Source organism: Panulirus ornatus, chromosome 45 (genome assembly GCF_036320965.1).
Source record: "Panulirus ornatus isolate Po-2019 chromosome 45, ASM3632096v1, whole genome shotgun sequence".
NCBI classification, from domain to species: domain Eukaryota; kingdom Metazoa; phylum Arthropoda; class Malacostraca; order Decapoda; family Palinuridae; genus Panulirus; species Panulirus ornatus.
This window is the reverse complement of record NC_092268.1, coordinates 318,022-343,099: the sequence shown is the minus strand read 5'-3', so window position 1 is coordinate 343,099 and position 25,078 is coordinate 318,022. Positions and strand designations below refer to the sequence as shown.

Below are 25,078 nucleotides of genomic sequence, written 5' to 3'. Positions count from 1 at the left end.
TTTGCGAGGTAGCGCAAGGAAACAGACGAAAGAAATTGCCCAACCCACCCCCATACACATGTATATACATATGTCCACACACGCAAATATACATACCTACACAGCTTTCCATGGTTTACCCCAGACGCTTCACATGCCCTGATTCAATCCACTGACAGCACGTCAACCCCGGTATACCACATCGATCCAATTCACTCTATTCCTTGCCCTCCTTTCACCCTCCTGCATGTTCAGGCCCCGATCACACAAAATCTTTTTCACTCCATCTTTCCACCTCCAATTTGGTCTTCCACTTCTCCTCGTTCCCTCCACCTCTGACACATATATCCTCTTGGTCAATCTTTCCTCACTCATTCTCTCCATGTGCCCAAACCATTTCAAAACACCCTCTTCTGCTCTCTCAACCACGCTCTTTTTATTCCCACACATCTTTCTTACCCTTACGTTACTTACTCGATCAAACCACCTCACACCACACATTGTCCTCAAACATCTCATTTCCAGCACATCCATCCTCCTGCACACAACTCTATCCATAGCCCACGCCTCGCAACCATACAACATTGTTGGAACCACTATTCCTTCAAACATACCCATTTTTGCTTTCCGAGATAATGTTCTCGACTTCCACACATTCTTCAAGGCTCCCAGGATTTTCACCCCCTCCCCCACCCTATGATCCACTTCCGCTTCCATGGTTCCATCCGCTGCCAGATCCACTCCCAGATATCTAAAACACTTTACTTCCTCTAGTTTTTCTCCATTCAAACTTACCTCCCAATTGACTTGACCCTCAACCCTACTGTACCTAATAACATTGCTCTTATTCACACTTACTCTTAACTTTCTTCTCTCACACACTTTACCAAACTCAGTCACCAGCTTCTGCAGTTTCTCACATGAATCAGCCACCAGCGCTGTATCATCAGCGAACAACAACTGACTCACTTCCCAAGCTCTCTCATCCCCAACAGACTTCATACTTGCCCCTCTTTCCAAAACTCTTGCATTTACCTCCCTAACAACCCCATCCATAAACAAATTAAACAACCATGGAGACATCACACACCTCTGCCACAAACCTACATTCACTGAGAACCAATCACTTTCCTCTCTTCCTACACGTACACATGCCTTACATCCTCGATAAAAACTTTTCACTGCTTCTAACAACTTGCCTCCCACACCATATATTCTTAATACCTTCCACAGAGCATCTCTATCAAATCTATCATAAGCCTTCTCCAGATCCATAAATGCTACATACAAATTCATTTGCTTTTCTAATTATTTCTCACACACATTCTTCAAAGCAAACACCTGATCCACACATCCTCTACCACTTCTGAAACCACACTGCTCTTCCCCAATCTGATGCTCTGTACATGCCTTCACCCTCTCAATCAATACCCTCCCATATAATTTACCAGGAATACTCAACAAACTTATACCTCTGTAATTTGAGCACTCAGTCTTATCCCCTTTGCCTTTGTACAATGGCACTATGTACGCATTCCGCCAATCCTCAGGAACCTCACCATGAGTCATACATACATTAAATAACCTTACCAACCAGTCAATAATACAGTCACCCCCTTTTTTAATAACTCTTTTTTAACTCTAAGGAAACTGAAGTATAGGAAGGCATTCATAGAGTAGTTTAAAGATCTGCTCTGTATTTGTGTTAAAGTATAATTCATACATAACAACTGGTATGAATGATTTGTACAGTCTTAGAAATATTACGTATGGTGGGTTTGTGCAGTATGAGAAGAATTAATACATTTATACACTATTTTTGGTTATATTAATTTTTGCTTCTGATACACTGAATGATAACCATGGATTTTTTTATAGATATGTAAATTCATGATGCATTCAGCACCGTTGGAAGGTGAGTATATCTTTTTCTTTTTATGAAGCATTATAATTTGAATATGAGCACGAGTGTTTTGTATGACGCTAAATGTCATTTTGAAAGCCTGTATTAATTGGTTGGTTACTGTTAAGCTGTAAATTCTTATGATATCGGAAACTCCAAAATGTAGGACTGTCAAATAATTGTGCATTAAGTATGGGCAAAGCACCACAGTTTTGAAGGGTCTGCCCAGCTGATAGCTTGTAACTTTCATCAAGTTTTCCTTGGCATGTCCATCATCAAGGTATTGCTGACATTGTATCTAATGTGCATACCTGGGGCTGTTTTTTTTTCTTCTTCTTCTTCTTTTCCCCTATGGGTCAAGATAACCATTTACTTTTTTTATCCAACAGGTGGTCTCGTCTACAAAGATGATGTGGTGGTGACTGGTTCGGTCCAAACAGATACCATCAATGATGAGTTGTGGTCCAACTTGGTGGACTACAACTCTCCTGACAAGATCACCAATACTTATCACTTCCATGAAGTGGTAGTTGCTGGTTTCTTGGACTCCAACAGGATAACCAAACTGGCCTTGAGCCAAGAAGTAGTGCAGTGAACACTATTCAAAAAATTGATGGTAATGGTTAATGGTGGCCTTTTCAACATCCCCCTTTCTTCAGTTTGCTGGGTTTTTTTATTTCATTTTAGGCAATGCAAGGACCCTTTCTGTGGAGCTCCTTGGACTTTGAGTTTGCACACCATGCTGGAGCAGGATAAGATGTACTCTTGTGGGGTGAAAGTTGTCAGTGATATAGTTACCTATTTGCACTGTAAGGGGAGGGTGTTTTATGTTTGTAACATCTCTGTTTTACAGCTTATTAAATTTTTGTGTGATGCTTGGATTAACACTTTTTTGCCATTTTATTCTGTTCATGCACCACTTTTATACTATAAAGGCATTGCTCTACATTTTTGTACAAGTCTTGTGCTTAATTTCATCAGCTGATAACGGTCTCAAAGGTGACTTTTCTCCTTGGTGTAACCACTTGCAGTTTGTCTAACATATTTTGGGGCCTGAGTGTGGATAGGGATCTGTGGTTACAGTTCATTACACATGACAGCTAGAGACTGAATGTGAACGAATGTGTCCTTTTTTTTTTTTTCCTGGCGCTACCTCTATGAAGCATGGGGTAGCAATGCTGTTTCCTGTGGGGTGGGGTATTGCCAGGAATGGATGAAGGCAGGCAAGTAAGAATATGTACATGCGTATGTATATATATGGGCATTTATGTATATATATGTGTATATGAGTAGATGGGCCATTCTTCATCTGTTTCCTGGCGCTACCTTGCTGATGTGGGAAACAGCGATTATGTCTTTAGAGAATGTATATATATGACCAGGTTAAACCCAGTGACTGAATTTCTCTTCTCATATCAGATTTTTTCGGTTCATTGCTCCAAACACTTTCCTTCTTGAGTGTTCAAGCCCTTGTACCTGAAACCCTTATACTATGTCCTTGCCTTAGTCTCCCTATCCCTTTGTCCTCCACCTCTGACACTGATCAAAATTTTTTTTCATATCTTCATGTCAGTTATAGCACACCCTGGTCAGCTTTGATTGCACTTGCTACCACTTCCTTTAACACTCCTATCCATTCACCATATTAGGACCACTGTATAAATATAGCCTTCTTATCCCAAGCTGGCAGTCTCATCTTTCACATGATCCTTAATGAATGTAGGACCATTGCTCCCTCACTCCAGCCCCATGGTTTTATGTTGCCATATCCTCTACCAGTTACCTGAAGCCCTTCTCTTTCTCTAGGTCCTCTACATCCTGAAACTCAAACCATCCTGTCTAATCCTCACATTTTCTTGAATTTCCTGTCTTGAATGTCACAAGCTAGAGATGTTTTTGGAATCTGCCACCAGAGCTGTATCATCTGCATAAGCGGCTAGTTTATCTCCCATGCCATTTTAACCCCAAGCATATTGTAGTCCTTCCCTCTACCCAAAGATGTTCCCTCACCACCTTTATCTATCTATCTACCTATATCTCTTAAGCCTATTGCTTCCTGAAGCTCCCTGTTCATGAGTTGAGTATTCATGTATAGAGAAATCTCATTTTTAATGCAGACCCACTTTTTCTTGGAAGCATTCCACCTCCTCCCTCTCCACTTGAACACATGTCTTAACTTGCCAGGTAAAATCCTCCTCATTCTGTTGTGTAACATTAGTTTTAACCAACATGCCCCTTGTCTCAAACATGCCACTGCTGCTACCCTATCATCAAACATTCAGCAGTCCAGCATACTCATACCAACGTTTTTTCACTGTTTGCTTATCTGTATCTCCATTTGCTCATTTTACTGTTGCTTCCATTTGTTCTCTTGCTTTCATCACTATGATACTCATTTCAAAAATTTCTTTATATATTTTCATGACTTCTTTTGCACCTATATTCGGCACATTAACCTTTCTCTTAACATCTTGTTGCTTGCAGTTTTACACTTCCTGGTCTTGCACACCTTTCCTGCAGATGATATCCATATGCTTCTTTCACTTGCATCTTCACTCCATCCCAATTTTCATATATCCACATCCCACCTTTTGCATACCAAACATGTGACCTGCACAGGTAAGCAGTGCTTCCCTAAATGCCCTCCACTCCTCTTTCACCCCTTGTTTCATATACTTGCCCTATGTTGCTCTTGATTCAGTTTCTCGTTATTTCTGTAAGCAGGCTTTCTTTGAAGCTGAATCTCCCTCACCACTTCTTTCATGTCATTTCATTTTTCCTTGACACCAAAGTCAAATGCTGAGTATCACCATTGTTCAGATTGTTGTGTTTAAGATGCACTATGTACCTCTACAAGAGTTCAGGGTTTTTAAGTGGCTGAAAATGATATAAACTGACATGCCAGTTATTGAAAAATGAACTTTGTATATTTCAGGTCGCATAAAGTTTAGAAAGTCAGTAAGTGTGGGCAGTGCAGAGGGTGTAGTGATGGAGGAGGGAGGTACTGTTAATGGTATAGATCCATCCAACCTTCATGTAACGCTTACAGAAGTGGAAGAAATTATTATTGCAGAAGAAATTAATTTCGTAAGCCCACTACATGTGAGTATGATATTCATTTCTTTGGAGGTCTTCTCAAATTGTTTGAGGTAGTTATTTCAGTCTACTAGAAAAGAAATAATGGCTTGTTTCAGCATTGTATGTATATTAACCAAAATAATAAATGCTTTAGAATATGAATATACCAGGGTGGACGTGCTTTCAGTAGATGAACCAGGGCTTTAGACATGTCTGGGGTAAACCACGGAAAGGTCTGTGGGCCTAGATGTGGATAGGGAGCTGTGGTTTTGGTGCATTACACAAGGCAGCTAGAGACTGAGTGTGAACGAATGTGGCCTTTTTTGTCCGTTTTCGTGGCGCTACCTTGCTGAAGCAGGAGGTAGTGATGCTGTTTCCTGTGGGGCAGGGTGTTTTGCTAGGAATAGATGAAGGCAAGTATGAATATGTACATGTGTATATGTGTCTATGTATGAACATAGACACATGTATCCATATGTGCATTTTTTTTTTTTTTTTTTTTGTCGCTGTCTCCCGCGTTTGTGAGGTAGCACAAGGAAACAGACGAAAGAAATGGCCCAACCCACCCCCATACACATGTATATACATATGTCCACACACGCAAAATATACATACCTACACAGCTTTCCATGGTTTACCCCAGACGCTTCACATGCCCCGATTCAATCCACTGACAGCACGTCAACCGCGGTATACCACATCGCTCCAATTCACTCTATTCCTTGCCCTCCTTTCACACTCCTGCCTGTAGGCCCCGATCACACAAAATCTTTTTCACTCCATCTTTCCACCTCCAATTTGGTCTCCCTCTTCTCCTCGTTCCCTCCACCTCCGACACATATATCCTCTTGGTCAATCTTTCCTCACTCATTCTCTCCATGTGCCCAAACCATTTCAAAACACCCTCTTCTGCTCTCTCAACCACGCTCTTTTTATTTCCACACATCTCTCTTACCCTTATGTTACTTACTCGATCAAACCACCTCACACCACACATTGTCCTCAAACATCTCATATCCAGCACATCCATCCTCCTGCGCACAACTCTATCCATAGCCCACGCCTCGCAACCATACAACATTGTTGGAACCACTATTCCTTCAAACATACTCATATTTGCTTTCCGAGATAATGTTCTCGACTTCCACACATTCTTCAAGGCTCCCAGGATTTTCACCCCCTCCCCCTACCTATGATCCACTTCCGCTTCCATGGTTCCATCCGCTGCCAGATCCACTCCCAGATATCTAAAACACTTCACTTCCTCCAGTTTTTCTCCATTCAAACTCACCTTCCAATTGACTGTACCTAATAACCTTGCTCTTATTCACATTTACTCTTAACTTTCTTCTTTCACACACTTTACCAAACTCAGTCACCAGCTTCTGCAGTTTCTCACATGAATCAGCCACCAGCGCTGTATCATCAGCGAACAACAACTGACTCACTTCCCAAGCTCTCTCATCCCCAACAGACTTCATACTTGCCCCTCTTTCCAAAACTCTTGCATTCACCTCCCTAACAACCCCATCCATAAACAAAGTAAACAACCATGGAGACATCACACACCCCTGCCGCAAACCTACATTCACTGAGAACCAATCACTTTCCTCTCTTCCTACACGTACACATGCCTTACATCCTCGATAAAAACTTTTCACTGCTTCTAACAACTTGCCTCCCACACCATATATTCTTAATACCTCCCACAGAGCATCTCTATCAACTCTATCATATGCCTTCTCCAGATCCATAAATGCTACATACAAATCCATTTGCTTTTCTAAGTATTTCTCACATACATTCTTCAAAGCAAACACCTGATCCACACATCCTCTACCACTTCTGAAACCACACTGCTCTTCCCCAATCTGATGCTCTGTACATGCTTTCACCCTCTCAATCAATACCCTCCCATATAATTTACCAGGAATACTCAACAAACTTTTTTTTTTTTTTTTTTTTTTTTTTATACTTTGTCGCTGTCTCCCGCGAGGTAGCGCAAGGAAACAGACGAAAGAAATGGCCCCCCATACACATGTACATACACACGTCCACACACACAAATATACATACCTACACAGCTTTCCATGGTTTACCCCGGACGCTTCACATGCCTTGATTCAATCCACTGACAGCACGTCAACCCCTGTATACCACATCGCTCCAATTCACTCTATTCCTTGCCCTCCTTTCACCCTCCTCCATGTTCAGGCCCCGATCACACAAAATCTTTTTCACTCCATCTTTCCACCTCCAATTTGGTCTCCCTCTTCTCCTCGTTCCCTCCACCTCCGACACATATATCCTCCTGGTCAATCTTTCCTCACTCATTCTCTCCATGTGCCCAAACCATTTTAAAACACCCTCTTCTGCTCTCTCAACCACGCTCTTTTTATTTCCACACATCTCTCTTACCCTTACGTTACTTATTCGATCAAACCACCTCACACCACACATTGTCCTCAAACATCTCATTTCCAGCACATCCATCCTCCTGCGCACAACTCTATCCATAGCCCACGCCTCGCAACCATACAACATTGTTGGAACCACTATTCCTTCAAACATACCCATTTTTGCTTTCCGGGATAATGTTCTCGACTTCCACACATTTTTCAAGGCTCCCAAAATTTTCGCCCCCTCCCCCACCCTATGATCCACTTCCGCTTCCATGGTTCCATCCGCTGACAGATCCACTCCCAGATATCTAAAACACTTCACTTCCTCCAGTTTTTCACCATTCAAACTCACCTCCCAATTGACTTGACCCTCAACCCTACTGTACCTAATAACCTTGCTCTTATTCACATTTACTCTTAACTTTCTTCTTCCACACACTTTACCAAACTCCGTCACCAGCTTCTGCAGTTTCTCACATGAATCCGCCACCAGCGCTGTATCATCAGCGAACAACAACTGACTCACTTCCCAAGCTCTCTCATCCCCAACAGACTTCATACTTGCCCCTCTTTCCAAGACTCTTGCATTTACCTCCCTAACAACCCCATCCATAAACAAATTAAACAACCATGGAGACATCACACACCCCTGCCGCAAACCTACATTCACTGAGAACCAATCACTTTCCTCTCTTTCTACACGTACACATGCCTTACATCCTCGATAAAAACTTTTCACTGCTTCTAACAACTTGCCTCCCACACCATATATTCTTAATACCTTCCACAGAGCATCTCTATCAACTCTATCATATGCCTTCTCCAGATCCATAAATGCTACATACAAATCCATTTGCTTTTCTAAGTATTTCTCACATACATTCTTCAAAGCAAACACCTGATCCACACATCCTCTACCACTTCTGAAACCACACTGCTCTTCCCCAATCTGATGCTCTGTACATGCCTTCACCCTCTCAATCAATACCCTCCCATATAATTTACCAGGAATACTCAACAAACTTATACCTCTGTAATTTGAGCACTCACTCTTATCCCCTCTGCCTTTGTACAATGGCACTATGCACGCATTCCGCCAATCCTCAGGCACCTCACCGTGAGTCATACATACATTAAATAACCTTACCAACCAGTCAACAATACAGTCACCCCCTTTTTTAATAAATTCCACTGCAATACCATCCAAACCTGCTGCCTTGCCGGCTTTCATCTTCCGCAAAGCTTTTACTACCTCCTCTCTGTTTACCAAATCATTTTCCCTAACCCTCTCACTTTGCACACCACCTCGACCAAAACACCCTATATCTGCCACTCTATCATCAAACACATTCAACAAACCTTCAAAATACTCACTCCATCTCCTCACATCACCACTACTTGTTATCACCTCCCCATTTGCGCCCTTCACTGAAGTTCCCATTTGCTCCCTTGTCTTACGCACTTTATTTACCTCCTTCCAGAACATCTTTTTATTCTCCCTAAAATTTAATGATACTCTCTCACCCCAACTCTCATTTGCCCTTTTTTTCACCTCTTGCACCTTTCTCTTGACCTCCTGTCTCTTTCTTTTATACGTCTCCCACTCAACTGCATTTTTTCCCTGCAAAAATTGTCCAAATGCCTCTCTCTTCTCTTTCACTAATACTCTTACTTCTTCATCCCACCACTCACTACCCCTTCTAATCAACCCACCTCCCACTCTTCTCATGCCACAAGCATCTTTTGCGCAATCCATCACTGATTCCCTAAATACATCCCATTCCTCCCCCACTCCCCTTACTTCCATTGTTCTCACCTTTTTCCATTCTGTACTCAGTCTCTCCTGGTACTTCCTCACACAAGTCTCCTTCCCAAGCCCACTTACTCTCACCACCCTCTTCACCCCAACATTCACTCTTTTTTTCTGAAAACCCATACAAATCTTCACCTTAGCCTCCACAAGATAATGATCAGACATCCCTCCAGTTGCACCTCTCAGCACATTAACATCCAAAAGTCTCTCTTTCACGTGCCTGTCAATTAACACGTAATCCAATAATGCTCTCTGGCCATCTCTTCTACTTACATAAGTTATATTTTTTTTTTTTTTTATTATTCTTTGTCGCTGTCTCCCGCGTTTGCGAGGTAACGCAAGGAAACAGACGAAAGAAATGGCCCAACCCCCCCATACACATGTATATACATACGTCCACACACGCAAATATACACAACTACACAGCTTTCCATGGTTTACCCCAGACGCTTCACATGCCTTGATTCAATCCACTGACAGCACGTCAACCCCGGTATACCACATCGCTCCAATTCACTCTATTCCTTGCCCTCCTTTCACCCTCCTGCATGTTCAGGCCCCGATCACACAAAATCTTTTTCACTCCATCTTTCCACCTCCAATTTGGTCTCCCTCTTCTCCTCGTTCCCTCCACCTCCGACACATATATCCTCTTGGTCAATCTTTCCTCACTCATTCTCTCCATGTGCCCAAACCACTACAAAACACCCTCTTCTGCTCTCTCAACCACGCTCTTTTTATTTCCACACATCTCTCTTACCCTTACGTTACTCACTCGATCAAACCACCTCACACCACACATTGTTCTCAAACATCTCATTTCCAGCACATCCATTCTCCTGCGCACAACTCTATCCATAGCCCACGCCTCGCAACCATACAACATTGTTGGAACCACTATTCCTTCAAACATACCCATTTTTGCTTTCCGAGATAATGTTCTCGACTTCCACACATTCTTCAAGGCCCCCAGAATTTTCGCCCCCTCCCCCACCCTATGATCCACTTCCGCTTCCATGGTTCCATCCACTGCCAGATCCACTCCCAGATATCTAAAACACTTCACTTCCTCCAGTTTTTCTCCATTCAAACTCACCTCCCAATTGACTTGACCCTCAACCCTACTGTACCTAATAACCTTGCTCTTATTCACATTTACTCTTAACTTTCTTCTTCCACACACTTTACCAAACTCAGTCACCAGGATCTGCAGTTTCTCACATGAATCAGCCACCAGCGCTGTATCATCAGCAAACAACAACTGACTCACTTCCCAAGCTCTCTCATCCCCAACAGACTTCATACTTGCCCCTCTTTCCAAAACTCTTGCATTTACCTCCCTAACAACCCCATCCATAAACAAATTAAACAACCATGGAGACATCACACACCCCTACCGCAAACGTACATTCACTGAGAACCAATCACTTTCCTCTCTTCCTACACGTACACATGCCTTACATCCTCGATAAAAACTTTTCACTGCTTCTAACAACTTTCCTCCCACACCATATATTCTTAATACCTTCCACAGAGCATCTCTATCAACTCTATCATATGCCTTCTCCAGATCCATAAATGCTACATACAAATCCATTTGCTTTTCTAAGTATTTCTCACATACATTCTTCAAAGCAAACACCTGATCCACACATCCTCTACCACTTCTGAAACCACACTGCTCTTCCCCAATCTGATGCTCTGTACATGCTTTCACCCTCTCAATCAATACCCTCCCATATAATTTACCAGGAATACTCAACAAACTTATACCTCTGTAATTTGAGCACTCACTCTTATCCCCTTTGCCTTTGTACAATGGCACTATGCACGCATTCCGCCAATCCTCAGGCACCTCACCATGAGTCATACATACATTAAATAACCTTACCAACCAGTCAACAATACAGTCACCCCCTTTTTTAATAAATTCCACTGCAATACCATCCAAACCTGCTGCCTTGCCGGCTTTCATCTTCCGCAAAGCTTTCACTACCTCTTCTCTGTTTACCAAATCATTTTCCCTAACCCTCTCACTTTGCACACCACCTCGACCAAAACACCCTATATCTGCCACTCTATCATCAAACACATTCAACAAACCTTCAAAATACTCACTCCATCTCCTTCTCACATCACCACTACTTGTTATCACTTCCCCATTTGCTCCCTTCACTGAAGTTCCCATTTGCTCCCTTGTCTTACGCACTTTATTTACCTCCTTCCAGAACATCTTTTTATTCTCCCTAAAATTTAATGATACTCTCTCACCCCAACTCTCATTTGCCCTTTTTTTCACCTCTTGCACCTTTCTCTTGACCTCCTGTCTCTTTCTTTTATACATCTCCCACTCAATTGCATTTTTTCCCTGCAAAATTCGTCCAAATGCCTCTCTCTTCTCTTTCACTAATACTCTTACTTCTTCATCCCACCACTCACTACCCTTTCTAATCAACCCACCTCCCACTCTTCTCATGCCACAAGCATCTTTTGTGCAATCCATCACTGATTCCCTAAATACATCCCATTCCTCCCCCACTCCCCTTACTTCCATTGTTCTCACCTTTTTCCATTCTGTACTCAGTCTCTCCTGGTACTTCCTCACACAGGTCTCCTTCCCAAGCTCACACAGGTCTCCTTCCCAAGCTCACTTACTCTCACCACCCTCTTCACCCCAACATTCACTCTTCTTTTCTGAAAACCCATACAAATCTTCACCTTTGCCTCCACAAGATAATGATCAGACATCCCTCCAGTTGCACCTCTCAGCACATTAACATCCAAAAGTCTCTCTTTCGCACGCCTGTCAATTAACACGTAATCCAATAACGCTGTCTGGCCATCTCTCCTACTTACATAAGTATACTTATGTATATCTCGCTTTTTAAACCAGGTATTCCCAATCATCAGTCCTTTTTCAGCACATAAATCTACAAGCTCTTCACCATTTCCATTTACAACACTGAACACCCCATGTATACCAATTATTCCCTCAACTGCCACATTACTCATCTTTGCATTCAAATCACCCATCACTATAACCCGGTCTCGTGCATCAAAACCACTAACACACTCATTCAGCTGCTCCCAAAACACTTGCCTCTCATGATCTTTCTTCTCATGCCCAGGTGCATATGTACCAATAATCACCCACCTCTCTCCATCAACTTTCAGTTTTACCCATATTAATCGAGAATTTACTTTCTTACATTCTATCACATACTCCCACAACTCCTGTTTCAGGAGTATTGCTACTCCTTCCCTTGCTCTTGTCCTCTCACTAACCCCTGACTTTACTCCCCAGACATTCCCAAACCACTCTTCCCCTTTACCCTTGAGCTTCGTTTCACTCAGAGCCAAAACATCCAGGTTCCTTTCCTCAAACATACTACCTATCTCTCCTTTTTTCACATCTTGGTTACATCCACACACATTTAGGCACCCCACTCTGAGCCTTCGAGGAGGATGAGCACTCCCCGCGTGACTCCTTCTTCTGTTTCCCATTTTAGAAAGTTAATACAAGGAGGGGAGGATTTCTGGCCCCCCGCTCCCGTCCCCTCTAGTCGCTTTCTACGACATGCAAGGAATACGTGGGAAGTATTCTTTCACCCCTATCCCCAGGGATAATATACATATATATATACATATACACATACACACACATACACATACACACGCACATATACACACACACACACATACATATATATACATATGAAAAATACATAAGTATACTTATGTATATCTCGCTTTTTAAACCAGGTATTCCCAATCATCAGTCCTTTTTCAGCACATAAATCTACAAGCTCTTCACCATTTCCATTTACAACACTGAACATCCCATGTATACCAATTTTTCCCTCAACTGCCACATTACTCACCTGCCCTTATGCCCTTACATGTGCATGTAAGGGCATTTATGTTTGTGTATATAAGTGGATAAGCTGTTCATCTGCTTCCTGGTGCTACGTCACTGTTGCGGGAAATGGCGATCAAGTATAATGAAATATAAATAATTCATTTTTGCTTTTGTTATTACCACCCTACCACTTAATTTCATAATTGTTTTTCCTTACTTGAACTGCCAGTTTTGTATGTACATACAAGTGTTGCATTGTTCATTTGTATGTGCTGGCTGCTTTGCCTTCTAATTAAAGTTTCTTGTTGGAGATTTCCAGCTTGTTTGTTTTGCTAGATGTCATGTACCAGTTTGCCCAGGTTTTGTTTATTTCTAAAACATAAATTTAGTATAATTTTGTGAAAAAAAAAGAAATTTTGCAACCCCAAGATATCTGGCGATGTAACGGCAGTAAACATAAACAACCTGGTGTTGGAGGGATTGGATGACCGCTACTGGCGAAGATCGGCTTATCAAGACATTACCATCCCTGTCCAGTTGCAGAGTGCTGTATTTGAGTGAGTATAATAACAGTAAATAAAGTCTGTACTCGAGTATTTTGTTTTCCATTTCTTGAATACTATCATACAATCTCTTGAATTTATGTATGCTGTCTATTAAAGTGGATAGGTATATGTGCCATGTTGTATCCATATTTGATACCTACTTTTGGGGTTCATCTTGAGAGGATGGATAAATTTTTTTGTAGGAATATTATGTATGTTCTCTATAATAGTATTTTTATTTGCATAGGCCCAGTGGTGGGAGAGACATTGAATGGCTATCCATTGAGTGAATACCTTCATAAGACTGGCCAGGCGAGTGTTTTTGGTAACAACATATTTGAGGTGAGTTATGAAATAAAACAGATTTGCCATGAAATTAACATGAGAAATGGAAATATTTACTGCCTTATTGAAAAAAGGGTGTAATAATAAATTGAGATTCCTTCATTCCATGTGAACTAGTGCTTCAGGTTATGGACACACGTGTTATGAGATGTTATTTTTATTTATTTTTCCTTTAAGTCAGATGCTTAGAAATGTATGAGGAATTTGTGTTTTGTAGATATCTCCCATGAACAAAATTTTAATGTCTTATAAAAGTATGTACAGAGCATCAGATTGGGGAAGAGCAGTGTGGTTTCAGAAGTGGTAGAGGATGTGTGGATCAGGTGTTTGCTTTGAAGAATCTGTGTGAGAAATACTTAGAAAAGCAAATGGATTTGTATGTAGCATTTATGGATCTGGAGAAGGCATATGATAGAGTTGATAGAGATGCTCTGTGGAAGGTATTAAGAATATATGGTGTGGGAGGCAAGTTGTTAGAAGCAGTGAAAAGTTTTTATCGAGGATGTAAGGCATGTGTACGTGTAGGAAGAGAGGAGAGTGATTGGTGGATGAGAGAGCTTGGGAAGTGAGTCAGTTGTTGTTCGCTGATGATACAGCGCTGGTGGCTGATTCATGTGAGAAACTGCAGAAGCTGGTGACTGAGTTTGGTAAAGTGTGTGAAAGAAGAAAGTTAAGAGTAAATGTGAATAAGAGCAAGGTTATTAGGTACAGTAGGGTTGAGGGTCAAGTCAATTGGGAGGTAAGTTTGAATGGAGAAAAACTGGAGGAAGTAAAGTGTTTTCGATAACTGGGAGTGGATCTGGCAGTGGATCGAACCATGGAAGCGGAAGTGGATCATAGGGTGGGGGAGGGGGCGAAAATTCTGGGAGCCTTGAAGAATGTGTGGAAGTCGACAACATTATCTCGGAAAGCAAAAATGGGTATGTTTGAAGGAATAGTGGTTCCAACAATGTTGTATGGTTGCGAGGCGTGGGCTATGGATAGAGTTGTGCGCGGGAGGATGGATGTGCTGGAAATGAGATGTTTGAGGACAATGTGTGGTGTGAGTTGGTTTGATTGAGTAAGTGACGTGAGGGTAAGAGAGATGTGTGGAAATAAAAAGAGCGTGGTTGAGAGAGCAGAAGAGGGTGTTTTGAAATGGTTTGGGCACATGGAGAGAATGAGTGAGGAAAGATTGACCAAGAGGATATATGTGTCGGAGGTGGAGGGAATGAGAAGTGGAAGACCAAATTGGAGGTGGAAAGATGGAGTGAAAAAGATTTTGTGTGATGGGGGCCTGAACATGCAGGAGGGTGAAAGGAGGGCAAGGAATAGAGTGAATTGGATCGATGTGGTATACCGGGGTTGACGTGCTGTCAGTGGATTGAATCAGGGCATGTGAAGCGTCTGGGGTAAACCATGGAAAGCTGTGTAGGTATGTATATTTGCGTGTGTGGACGTATGTATATACATGTGTATGGGGATGGGTTGGGCCATTTCTTTCGTCTGTTTCGTTGCGCTACCTCTCAAACGCGGGAGACAGCGACAAAGCAAAAAAAAAAAAAAAGTATATATGAGTGAGTTGTTGTTCGCTGATGATACAGTGCTGGTGGCTGATTCATGTGAGAAACTGCAGAAGCTGGTGACTGAGTTTGGTAAAGTGTGTGAAAGAAGAAAATTAAGAGTAAATGTGAATAAGAGCAAGGTTATTAGGCACAGTAGGGTTGAGGGTCAAGTCAATTGGGAGGTAAGTTTGAATGGAGAAAAACTGGAGGAAGTAAAGTGTTTTAGATATCTGGGAGTGGATCTGGCAGCGGATGGAACCATGGAAGCAGAAGTGAATCATAGGGTGGGGGAGGGGGCCGAAAATCCTGTGAACCTTGAAGAATGTGTGGAAGTCGAGAACATTATCTTGGAAAGCAAAAATGGGTATGTTTGAAGGAATAGTGGTTCCAACAATGTTGTATGGTTGCGAGGCGTGGGCTATGGATAGAGTTGTGCGCGGGAGGATGGATGTGCTGGAAATGAGATGTTTGAGGACAATGTGTGGTGTGAGTTGGTTTGATTGAGTAAGTGACGTGAGGGTAAGAGAGATGTGTGGAAATAAAAAGAGCGTGGTTGAGAGAGCAGAAGAGGGTGTTTTGAAATGGTTTGGGCACATGGAGAGAATGAGTGAGGAAAGATTGACCAAGAGGATATATGTGTCGGAGGTGGAGGGAATGAGAAGTGGAAGACCAAATTGGAGGTGGAAAGATGGAGTGAAAAAGATTTTGTGTGATGGGGGCCTGAACATGCAGGAGGGTGAAAGGAGGGCAAGGAATAGAGTGAATTGGATCGATGTGGTATACCGGGGTTGACGTGCTGTCAGTGGATTGAATCAGGGCATGTGAAGCGTCTGGGGTAAACCATGGAAAGCTGTGTAGGTATGTATATTTGCGTGTGTGGACGTATGTATATACATGTGTATGGGGATGGGTTGGGCCATTTCTTTCGTCTGTTTCGTTGCGCTACCTCTCAAACGCGGGAGACAGCGACAAAGCAAAAAAAAAAAAAAAAGTATATATGAGTGAGTTGTTGTTCGCTGATGATACAGTGCTGGTGGCTGATTCATGTGAGAAACTGCAGAAGCTGGTGACTGAGTTTGGTAAAGTGTGTGAAAGAAGAAAATTAAGAGTAAATGTGAATAAGAGCAAGGTTATTAGGCACAGTAGGGTTGAGGGTCAAGTCAATTGGGAGGTAAGTTTGAATGGAGAAAAACTGGAGGAAGTAAAGTGTTTTAGATATCTGGGAGTGGATCTGGCAGCGGATGGAACCATGGAAGCAGAAGTGAATCATAGGGTGGGGGAGGGGGCCGAAAATCCTGTGAACCTTGAAGAATGTGTGGAAGTCGAGAACATTATCTTGGAAAGCAAAAATGGGTATGTTTGAAGGAATAGTGGTTCCAACAATGTTGTATGGTTGCGAGGCGTGGGCTATGGATAGAGTTGTGCGCGGGAGGATGGATGTGCTGGAAATGAGATGTTTGAGGACAATGTGTGGTGTGAGTTGGTTTGATTGAGTAAGTAACGTGAGGGTAAGAGAGATGTGTGGAAATAAAAAGAGCGTGGTTGAGAGAGCAGAAGAGGGTGTTTTGAAATGGTTTGGGCACATGGAGAGAATGAGTGAGGAAAGATTGACCAAAAGGATATATGTGTCGGAGGTGGAGGGAATGAGAAGTGGAAGACCAAATTGGAGGTGGAAAGATGGAGTGAAAAAGATTTTGTGTGATGGGGGCCTGAACATGCAGGAGGGTGAAAGGAGGGCAAGGAATAGAGTGAATTGGATCGATGTGGTATACCGGGGTTGACGTGCTGTCAGTGGATTGAATCAGGGCATGTGAAGCGTCTGGGGTAAACCATGGAAAGCTGTGTAGGTATGTATATTTGCGTGTGTGGACGTATGTATATACATGTGTATGGGGATGGGTTGGGCCATTTCTTTCGTCTGTTTCGTTGCGCTACCTCTCAAACGCGGGAGACAGCGACAAAGCAAAAAAAAAAAAAAAGTATATATGAGTGAGTTGTTGTTCGCTGATGATACAGTGCTGGTGGCTGATTCATGTGAGAAACTGCAGAAGCTGGTGACTGAGTTTGGTAAAGTGTGTGAAAGAAGAAAATTAAGAGTAAATGTGAATAAGAGCAAGGTTATTAGGCACAGTAGGGTTGAGGGTCAAGTCAATTGGGAGGTAAGTTTGAATGGAGAAAAACTGGAGGAAGTAAAGTGTTTTAGATATCTGGGAGTGGATCTGGCAGCGGATGGAACCATGGAAGCAGAAGTGAATCATAGGGTGGGGGAGGGGGCCGAAAATCCTGTGAACCTTGAAGAATGTGTGGAAGTCGAGAACATTATCTTGGAAAGCAAAAATGGGTATGTTTGAAGGAATAGTGGTTCCAACAATGTTGTATGGTTGCGAGGCGTGGGCTATGGATAGAGTTGTGCGCAGGAGGGTGGATGTGCTGGAAATGAGATGTTTGAGGACAATGTGTGGTGTGAGGTGGTTTGATTGAGTAAGTAATGTAAGGGTAAGAGAGATGTTTGGAAATAAAAAGAGCGTGGTTGAGAGAGCAGAAGAGGGTGTTTTGAAATGGTTTGGGCACATGGAGAGAATGAGTGAGGAAAGATTGACCAAGAGGATATATGTGTCAGAGGTGGAGGGAACGAGGAGAAATGGGAGACCAAATTGGAGGTGGAAAGATGGAGTGAAAAAGATTTTGAGTGATCGGGGCCTGAACATGCAAGAGGGTGAAAGGAGGGCAAGGAATAGAGTGAAGTGGATCGATGTGGTATACCGGGGTTGACGTGCTGTCAGTGGATTGAATCAGGGCATGTGAAGCGTCTGTGGTAAACCATGGAAAGCTGTTTGGGGCCTGGATGTGGAAAGGGAGCTGTGGTTACGGGCATTATTGCATGACAGCTAGAGACTGAGTGTGAACGAACAAGGCCTTTGTTGTCTTTTCCTAGAGCTACCCCATACACATGAGGGGGAAGGGGGATGGTATTCTATGTGTGGCGAGGTGGCGATGGGAATGAATAAAGGTAGACATTGTGAATTGTGTGCATGGGTATATATGTGTGTGTATATATATATGTTTACATTGAGATGTATAGGTATGTATATTTGCGTATATGGACGTGTGTGTATATACATGTGTATGGGGGTGGGTTGGGCCATTTCTTTAGTCTGTTTCCTTGCGCTACCTTGCAAACGCGGGAGACAGCGACAAAGCAAAATAATAAATATATATATATATATATATATATATATATATATATATATATATATATATATATAAATTTTTTTTTTTTTTATACCTCGTCGCTGTCTCCCGCGTTTGCGAGGTAGCGCAAGGAAACAGACGAAAGAAATGGCCCAACCCACCCCCATACACATGCCTTGATTCAATCCAGAAGAAACAGAAGATATATATATATATATATATATATATATGTATATATATATATATATATATATATATATATATATATATATATATATATATATATATATATATATATATTTTTTTTTTTTTTTTTTTTTTCCAAAAGAAGGAACAGAGGGGGCCAGTTGAGGATATTCCAAAAAAGGCCAGTCCGCCCAGTCCTCTGTTCTTAGCGCTACCTCGCTAACGCGGGAAATGGCGAATAGTTTAAAAGAAAAGAAAAATATATATATATATATATATATATATATATATATATATATATATATATATATATATATATATATGTATATATATATATCCCTGGGGTTGGGGAGAAAGAATACTTCCCTCGTATTCTCTGCGTGTCGTAGAAAGCGACTAAAAGGGGAGGGAGCGGGTGGCTGGAAATCCTCCCCTCTTTTTTTTTTTTCCAAAAGAAGGAACAGAGAAGGGGGCCAGGTTAGGATGTTCCCTCATAGGCCCAGTCCTCTGTTCTTAACGCTACCTTGCTAACGCAGGAAACGGCGAATACTTTAAAAAAAGAAAAAAAAATATATATATATATATATATATATATATGTCGTAGAAAGCGACTAGAGGGGACGGGAGCGGGGGGCCAGAAATCCTCCCCTCCTTGTATTAACTTTCTAAAATGGGAAACAGAAGAAGGAGTCACGCGGGGAGTGATCATCCTCCTCGAAGGCTCAGAGTGGGGTGCCTAAATGTGTGTGGATGTAACCAAGATGTGAAAAAAGGAGAGATAGGTAGTATGTTTGAGGAAAGGAACCTGGATGTTTTGGCTCTGAGTGAAACGAAGCTCAAGGGTAAAGGGGAAGAGTGGTTTGGAAATGTCTGGGGAGTGAAGTCAGGGGTTAGTGAGAGGACAAGAGCAAGGGAAGGAGTAGCAATACTCCTGAAACAGGAGTTGTGGGAGTACGTGATAGAATGTAAGAAAGTAAATTCTCGATTAATATGGGTAAAATTGAAAGTTGATGGAGAGAGGTGGGTGATTATTGGTGCATATGCACCTGGGCATGAGAAGAAAGATCATGAGAGGCAAGTGTTTTGGGAGCAGCTGAATGAGTGTGTTAGCGGTTTTGATGCACGAGACCGGGTTATAGTGATGGGTGATTTGAATGCAAAGGTGAGTAATGTGGCAGTTGAGGGAATAATTGGTATGCATGGGGTGTTCAGTGTTGTAAATGGAAATGGTGAAGAGCTTGTAGATTTATGTGCTGAAAAAGGACTGATGATTGGGAATACCTGGTTTAAAAAGCGAGATATACATAAGTATACTTATGTAAGTAGGAGAGATGGCCAGAGAGCGTTATTGGATTATGTGTTAATTGACAGGCGTGCGAAAGACAGACTTTTGGATGTTAATGTGCTGAGAGGTGCAACTGGAGGGATGTCTGATCATTATCTTGTGGAGGCTAAGGTGAAGATTAGTATGGGTTTTCAGAAAAGAGGAGTGAATGTTGGGTTGAAGAAGGTGGTGAGAGTAAGTGAGCTTGGGAAGGAGACCTGTGTGGGGAAGTACCAGGAGAGACTGTGTACAGAATGGAAAAAGGTGAGAACAATGGAAGTAAGGGGAGTGGGGGAGGAATGGGATGTATTTAGGGAATCAGTGATGGATTGCGCAAAAGATGCTTGTGGCATGAGAAGAGTGGGAGATGGGCTGTTTAGAAAGGGTAGTGAGTGGTGGGATGAAGAAGTAAGAGTATTAGTGAAAGAGAAGAGAGAGGCATTTGGACGATTTTTGCAGGGAAAAAATGCAATTGAGTGGGAGAAGTATAAAAGAAAGAGACAGGAGGTCAAGAGAAAGGTGCAAGAGGTGAAAAAAAGGGCAAATGAGAGTTGGGGTGAGAGACTATCAGTAAATTTTAGGGAGAATAAAAAGATGTTCTGGAAGGAGGTAAATAGGGTGCGTAAGACAAGGGAGCAAATGGGAACTTCAGTGAAGGGCGTAAATGGGGAGGTGATAACAAGTAGTGGTGATGTGAGAAGGAGATGGAATGAGTATTTTGAAGGTTTGTTGAATGTGTCTCATGACAGAGTGGCAGATATAGGGTGTTTTGGTCGAGGTGGTGTGCAAAGTGAGAGGGTTAGGGAAAATGATTTGGTAAACAGAGAAGAGGTAGTAAAAGCTTTGCGGAAGATGAAAGCCGGCAAGGCAGCAGGATTGGATGGTATTGCAGTGGAATTTATTAAAAAAGGGGGTGACTGTATTGTTGACTGGTTGGTAAGGTTATTTAATGTATGTATGACTCATGGTGAGGTGCCTGAGGATTGGCGGAATGCGTGCATAGTGCCATTGTACAAAGGCAAAGGGGATAAGAGTGAGTGCTCAAATTACAGAGGTATAAGTTTGTTGAGTATTCCTGGTAAATTATATGGGAGGGTATTGATTGAGAGGGTGAAGGTGAAGAAGAAAGTTAAGAGTAAATGTGAATAAGAGCAAGGTTATTAGGTACAGTAGGGTTGAGGGTCAAGTCAATTGGGAGGTGAGTTTGAATGGAGAAAAACTGGAGGAAGTGAAGTGTTTTAGATATCTGGGAGTGGATCTGTCAGCGGATGGAACCATGGAAGCGGAAGTGGATCATAGGGTGGGGGAGGGGGCGAAAATTTTGGGAGCCTTGAAAAATGTGTGGAAGTCGAGAACATTATCTCGGAAAGCAAAAATGGGTATGTTTGAAGGAATAGTGGTTCCAACAATGCTGTATGGTTGCGAGGCGTGGGCTATGGATAGAGTTGTGCGCAGGAGGATGGATGTGCTGGAAATGAGATGTTTGAGGACAATGTGTGGTGTGAGGTGGTTTGATCGAGTAAGTAACGTAAGGGTAAGAGAGATGTGTGGAAATAAAAAGAGCATGGTTGAGAGAGCAGAAGAGGGTGTTTTGAAATGGTTTGGGCACATGGAGAGAATGAGTGAGGAAAGATTGACCAAGAGGATATATGTGTCGGAGGTGGAGGGAACGAGGAGAAGAGGGAGACCAAATTGGAGGTGGAAAGATGGAGTGAAAAAGATTTTGTGTGATCGGGGCCTGAACATGCAGGAGGGTGAAAGGAGGGCAAGGAATAGAGTGAATTGGAGCGATGTGGTATACAGGGGTTGACGTGCTGTCAGTGGATTGAATCAAGGCATGTGAAGCGTCTGGGGTAAACCATGGAAAGCTGTGTAGGTATGTATATTTGCGTGTGTGGACGTGTGTATGTACATGTGTATGGGGGTTGGGTTGGGCCATTTCTTTCGTCTGTTTCCTTGCGCTACCTCGCAAACGCGGGAGACAGCGACAAAGTATAAAAAAAAAAAATATATATATATATATATATATATATATATATATATATATATATATATATATATATTTTTTTTTTTTTTTTTTTTTTTTTATACTTTGTCGCTGTCTCCCGCGTTTGCGAGGTAGCGCAAGGAAACAGACGAAAGAAATGGCCCAACCCCCCCCATACACATGTACATACACACGTCCACACACGCAAATATACATACCTACACAGCTTTCCATGGTTTACCCCAGACGCTTCACATGCCTTGATTCAATCCACTGACAGCACGTCAACCCCTGTATACCACATCGCTCCAATTCACTCTATTCCTTGCCCTCCTTTCACCCTCCTGCATGTTCAGGCCCCGATCACACAAAATCCTTTTCACTCCATCTTTCCACCTCCAATTTGGTCTCCCTCTTCTCCTCGTTCCCTCCACCTCCGACACATATATCCTCTTGGTCAATCTTTCCTCACTCATTCTCTCCATGTGCCCAAACCATTTCAAAACACCCTTTTCTGCTCTCTCAACCACGCTCTTTTTATTTCCACACATCTCTCTCACCCTTACGTTACTTACTCGATCAAACCACCTCACACCACACATTGTCCTCAAACATCTCATTTCCAGCACATCCATCCTCCTACGCACAACTCTATCCATAGCCCACGCCTCGCAACCATACAACATTGTTGGAACTACTATTCCTTCAAACATACCCATTTTTGCTTTCCGGGATAATGTTCTCGACTTCCACACATTTTTCAAGGCTCCCAAAATTTTCGCCCCCTCCCCCACCCTATGATCCACTTCCGCTTCCATGGTTCCATCCGCTGACAGATCCACTCCCAGATATCTAAAACACTTCACTTCCTCCAGTTTTTCTCCATTCAAACTCACCTCCCAATTGACTTGACCCTCAACCCTACTGTACCTAATAACCTTGCTCTTATTGACATTTACTCTTAACTTTCTTCTTCCACACACTTTACCAAACTCCGTCACCAGCTTCTGCAGTTTCTCACATGAATCAGCCACCAGCGCTGTATCATCAGCGAACAACAACTGACTCACTTCCCAAGCTCTCTCATCCACAACAGACTTCATACTTGCCCCTCTTTCCAAGACTCTTGCATTTACCTCCCTAACAACCCCATCCATAAACAAATTAAACAACCATGGAGACATCACACACCCCTGCCGCAAACCTACATTCACTGAGAACCAATCACTTTCCTCTCTTCCTACACGTACACACACACACATATATAAATATATATATATATATATATAGGTTTGCGGCAGGGGTGTGTGATGTCTCCATGGTTGTTTAATTTGTTTATGGATGGGGTTGTTAGGGAGGTAAATGCAAGAGTTTTGGAAAGAGGGGCAAGTATGAAGTCTGTTGGGGATGAGAGAGCTTGGGAAGTGAGTCAGTTGTTGTTCGCTGATGATACAGCGCTGGTGGCGGATTCATGTGAGAAACTGCAGAAGCTGGTGACGGAGTTTGGTAAAGTGTGTGGAAGAAGAAAGTTAAGAGTAAATGTGAATAAGAGCAAGGTTATTAGGTACAGTAGGGTTGAGGGTCAAGTCAATTGGGAGGTGAGTTTGAATGGAGAAAAACTGGAGGAAGTGAAGTGTTTTAGATATCTGGGAGTGGATCTGTCAGCGGATGGAACCATGGAAGCGGAAGTGGATCATAGGGTGGGGGAGGGGGCGAAAATTTTGGGAGCCTTGAAAAATGTGTGGAAGTCGAGAACATTATCCCGGAAAGCAAAAATGGGTATGTTTGAAGGAATAGTAGTTCCAACAATGTTGTATGGTTGCGAGGCGTGGGCTATGGATAGAGTTGTGCGCAGGAGGATGGATGTGCTGGAAATGAGATGTTTGAGGACAATGTGTTGTGTGAGGTGGTTTGATCGAGTAAGTAACGTAAGGGTAAGAGAGATGTGTGGAAATAAAAAGAGCGTGGTTGAGAGAGCAGAAGAGGGTGTTTTGAAATGGTTTGGGCACATGGAGAGAATGAGTGAGGAAAGATTGACCAAGAGGATATATGTGTCGGAGGTGGAGGGAACGAGGAGAAGAGGGAGACCAAATTGGAGGTGGAAAGATGGAGGGAAAAGGATTTTGTGTGATCAGGGCCTGAACATGCAGGAGGGTGAAAGGAGGGCAAGGAATAGAGTGAATTGGAGCGATGTGGTATACAGGGGTTGACGTGCTGTCAGTGGATTGAATCAAGGCATGTGAAGCGTCCAGGGTAAACCATGGAAAGCTGTGTAGGTATGTATATTTGCGTGTGTGGACGTGTGTATGTACATGTGTATGGGGGGGGTTGGGCCATTTCTTTCGTCTGTTTCCTTGCGCTACCTCGCAAACGCGGGAGACCGACAAAGTATAAAAAAAAAAAAAAAAATATATATATATATATATATATGTTACAAATTGTAAAATTTATAATGAATAATGTATTTTAAGAGCTTATGTACATTTGTGTTTGTATATATATACTTGGATGGCATTGCAGTGGAATTTATCAAAAAAGGGGGTGACCATGTTGTTGACTGGTTGGTGAGGATATTCAATGTATGTTTGGTTCATGGTGAAGTGCCTGAGGATTGGCGGAATGCATGCATAGCACTGTTGTACAAAGGCAAAGGGGATGATAAAGGTGAGTTTTCAAATTACAGAGGTATAAGTTTGTTGAGTATTCGTGGGAAAGTATATGTTAAAAAGATTATTAAACCAATGGAATTTTTTTTGAGAATTTGAGGGGATATCACTTTGTAAATGTGGATTCAAGTAGGCATACTTCTTGCATTGCAAACCAGTATGAAACTGGTGTCCATTATATGGCTAATACTGCTTTATTCTGGCTACTAAACATGTTGTGTTATATACATAGGATATCTATATTTGGTTTCCTGT

General features: G+C 42.3%; 2 protein-coding genes across 59 annotated transcripts in view; one reads left to right on the top strand and one right to left on the bottom strand.

The window, feature by feature from the left end:
- The window catches only part of IleRS (Isoleucyl-tRNA synthetase), a 415,824-nt gene that overhangs the window by 216,862 nt on the left and 173,884 nt on the right, over nt 1-25,078 (bottom strand). The gene's annotated exons all lie outside the window — the stretch shown is intronic.
- The window catches only part of LOC139762964 (uncharacterized), a 614,722-nt gene that overhangs the window by 561,589 nt on the left and 28,055 nt on the right, over nt 1-25,078 (top strand). For 37 of the 50 annotated variants that reach the window (XM_071688312.1, XM_071688346.1, XM_071688315.1 and 34 more), the window contains 3 exons: nt 4,818-4,984; nt 13,464-13,591; nt 13,827-13,921. The exons of 7 other annotated variants lie outside the window; for them this stretch is intronic. In XM_071688312.1, coding sequence (XP_071544413.1) covers nt 4,818-4,984; nt 13,464-13,591; nt 13,827-13,869 — 338 coding nt within the window. In that variant the 3' untranslated portion in view covers nt 13,870-13,921. Of the gene's footprint in view, nt 1-2,271; nt 2,499-4,817; nt 4,985-13,463; nt 13,592-13,826; nt 13,922-25,078 lie in introns of those variants that run through there. 6 more of the 50 variants (XM_071688350.1, XM_071688347.1, XM_071688359.1 and 3 more) reach the window with 4 other exon arrangements.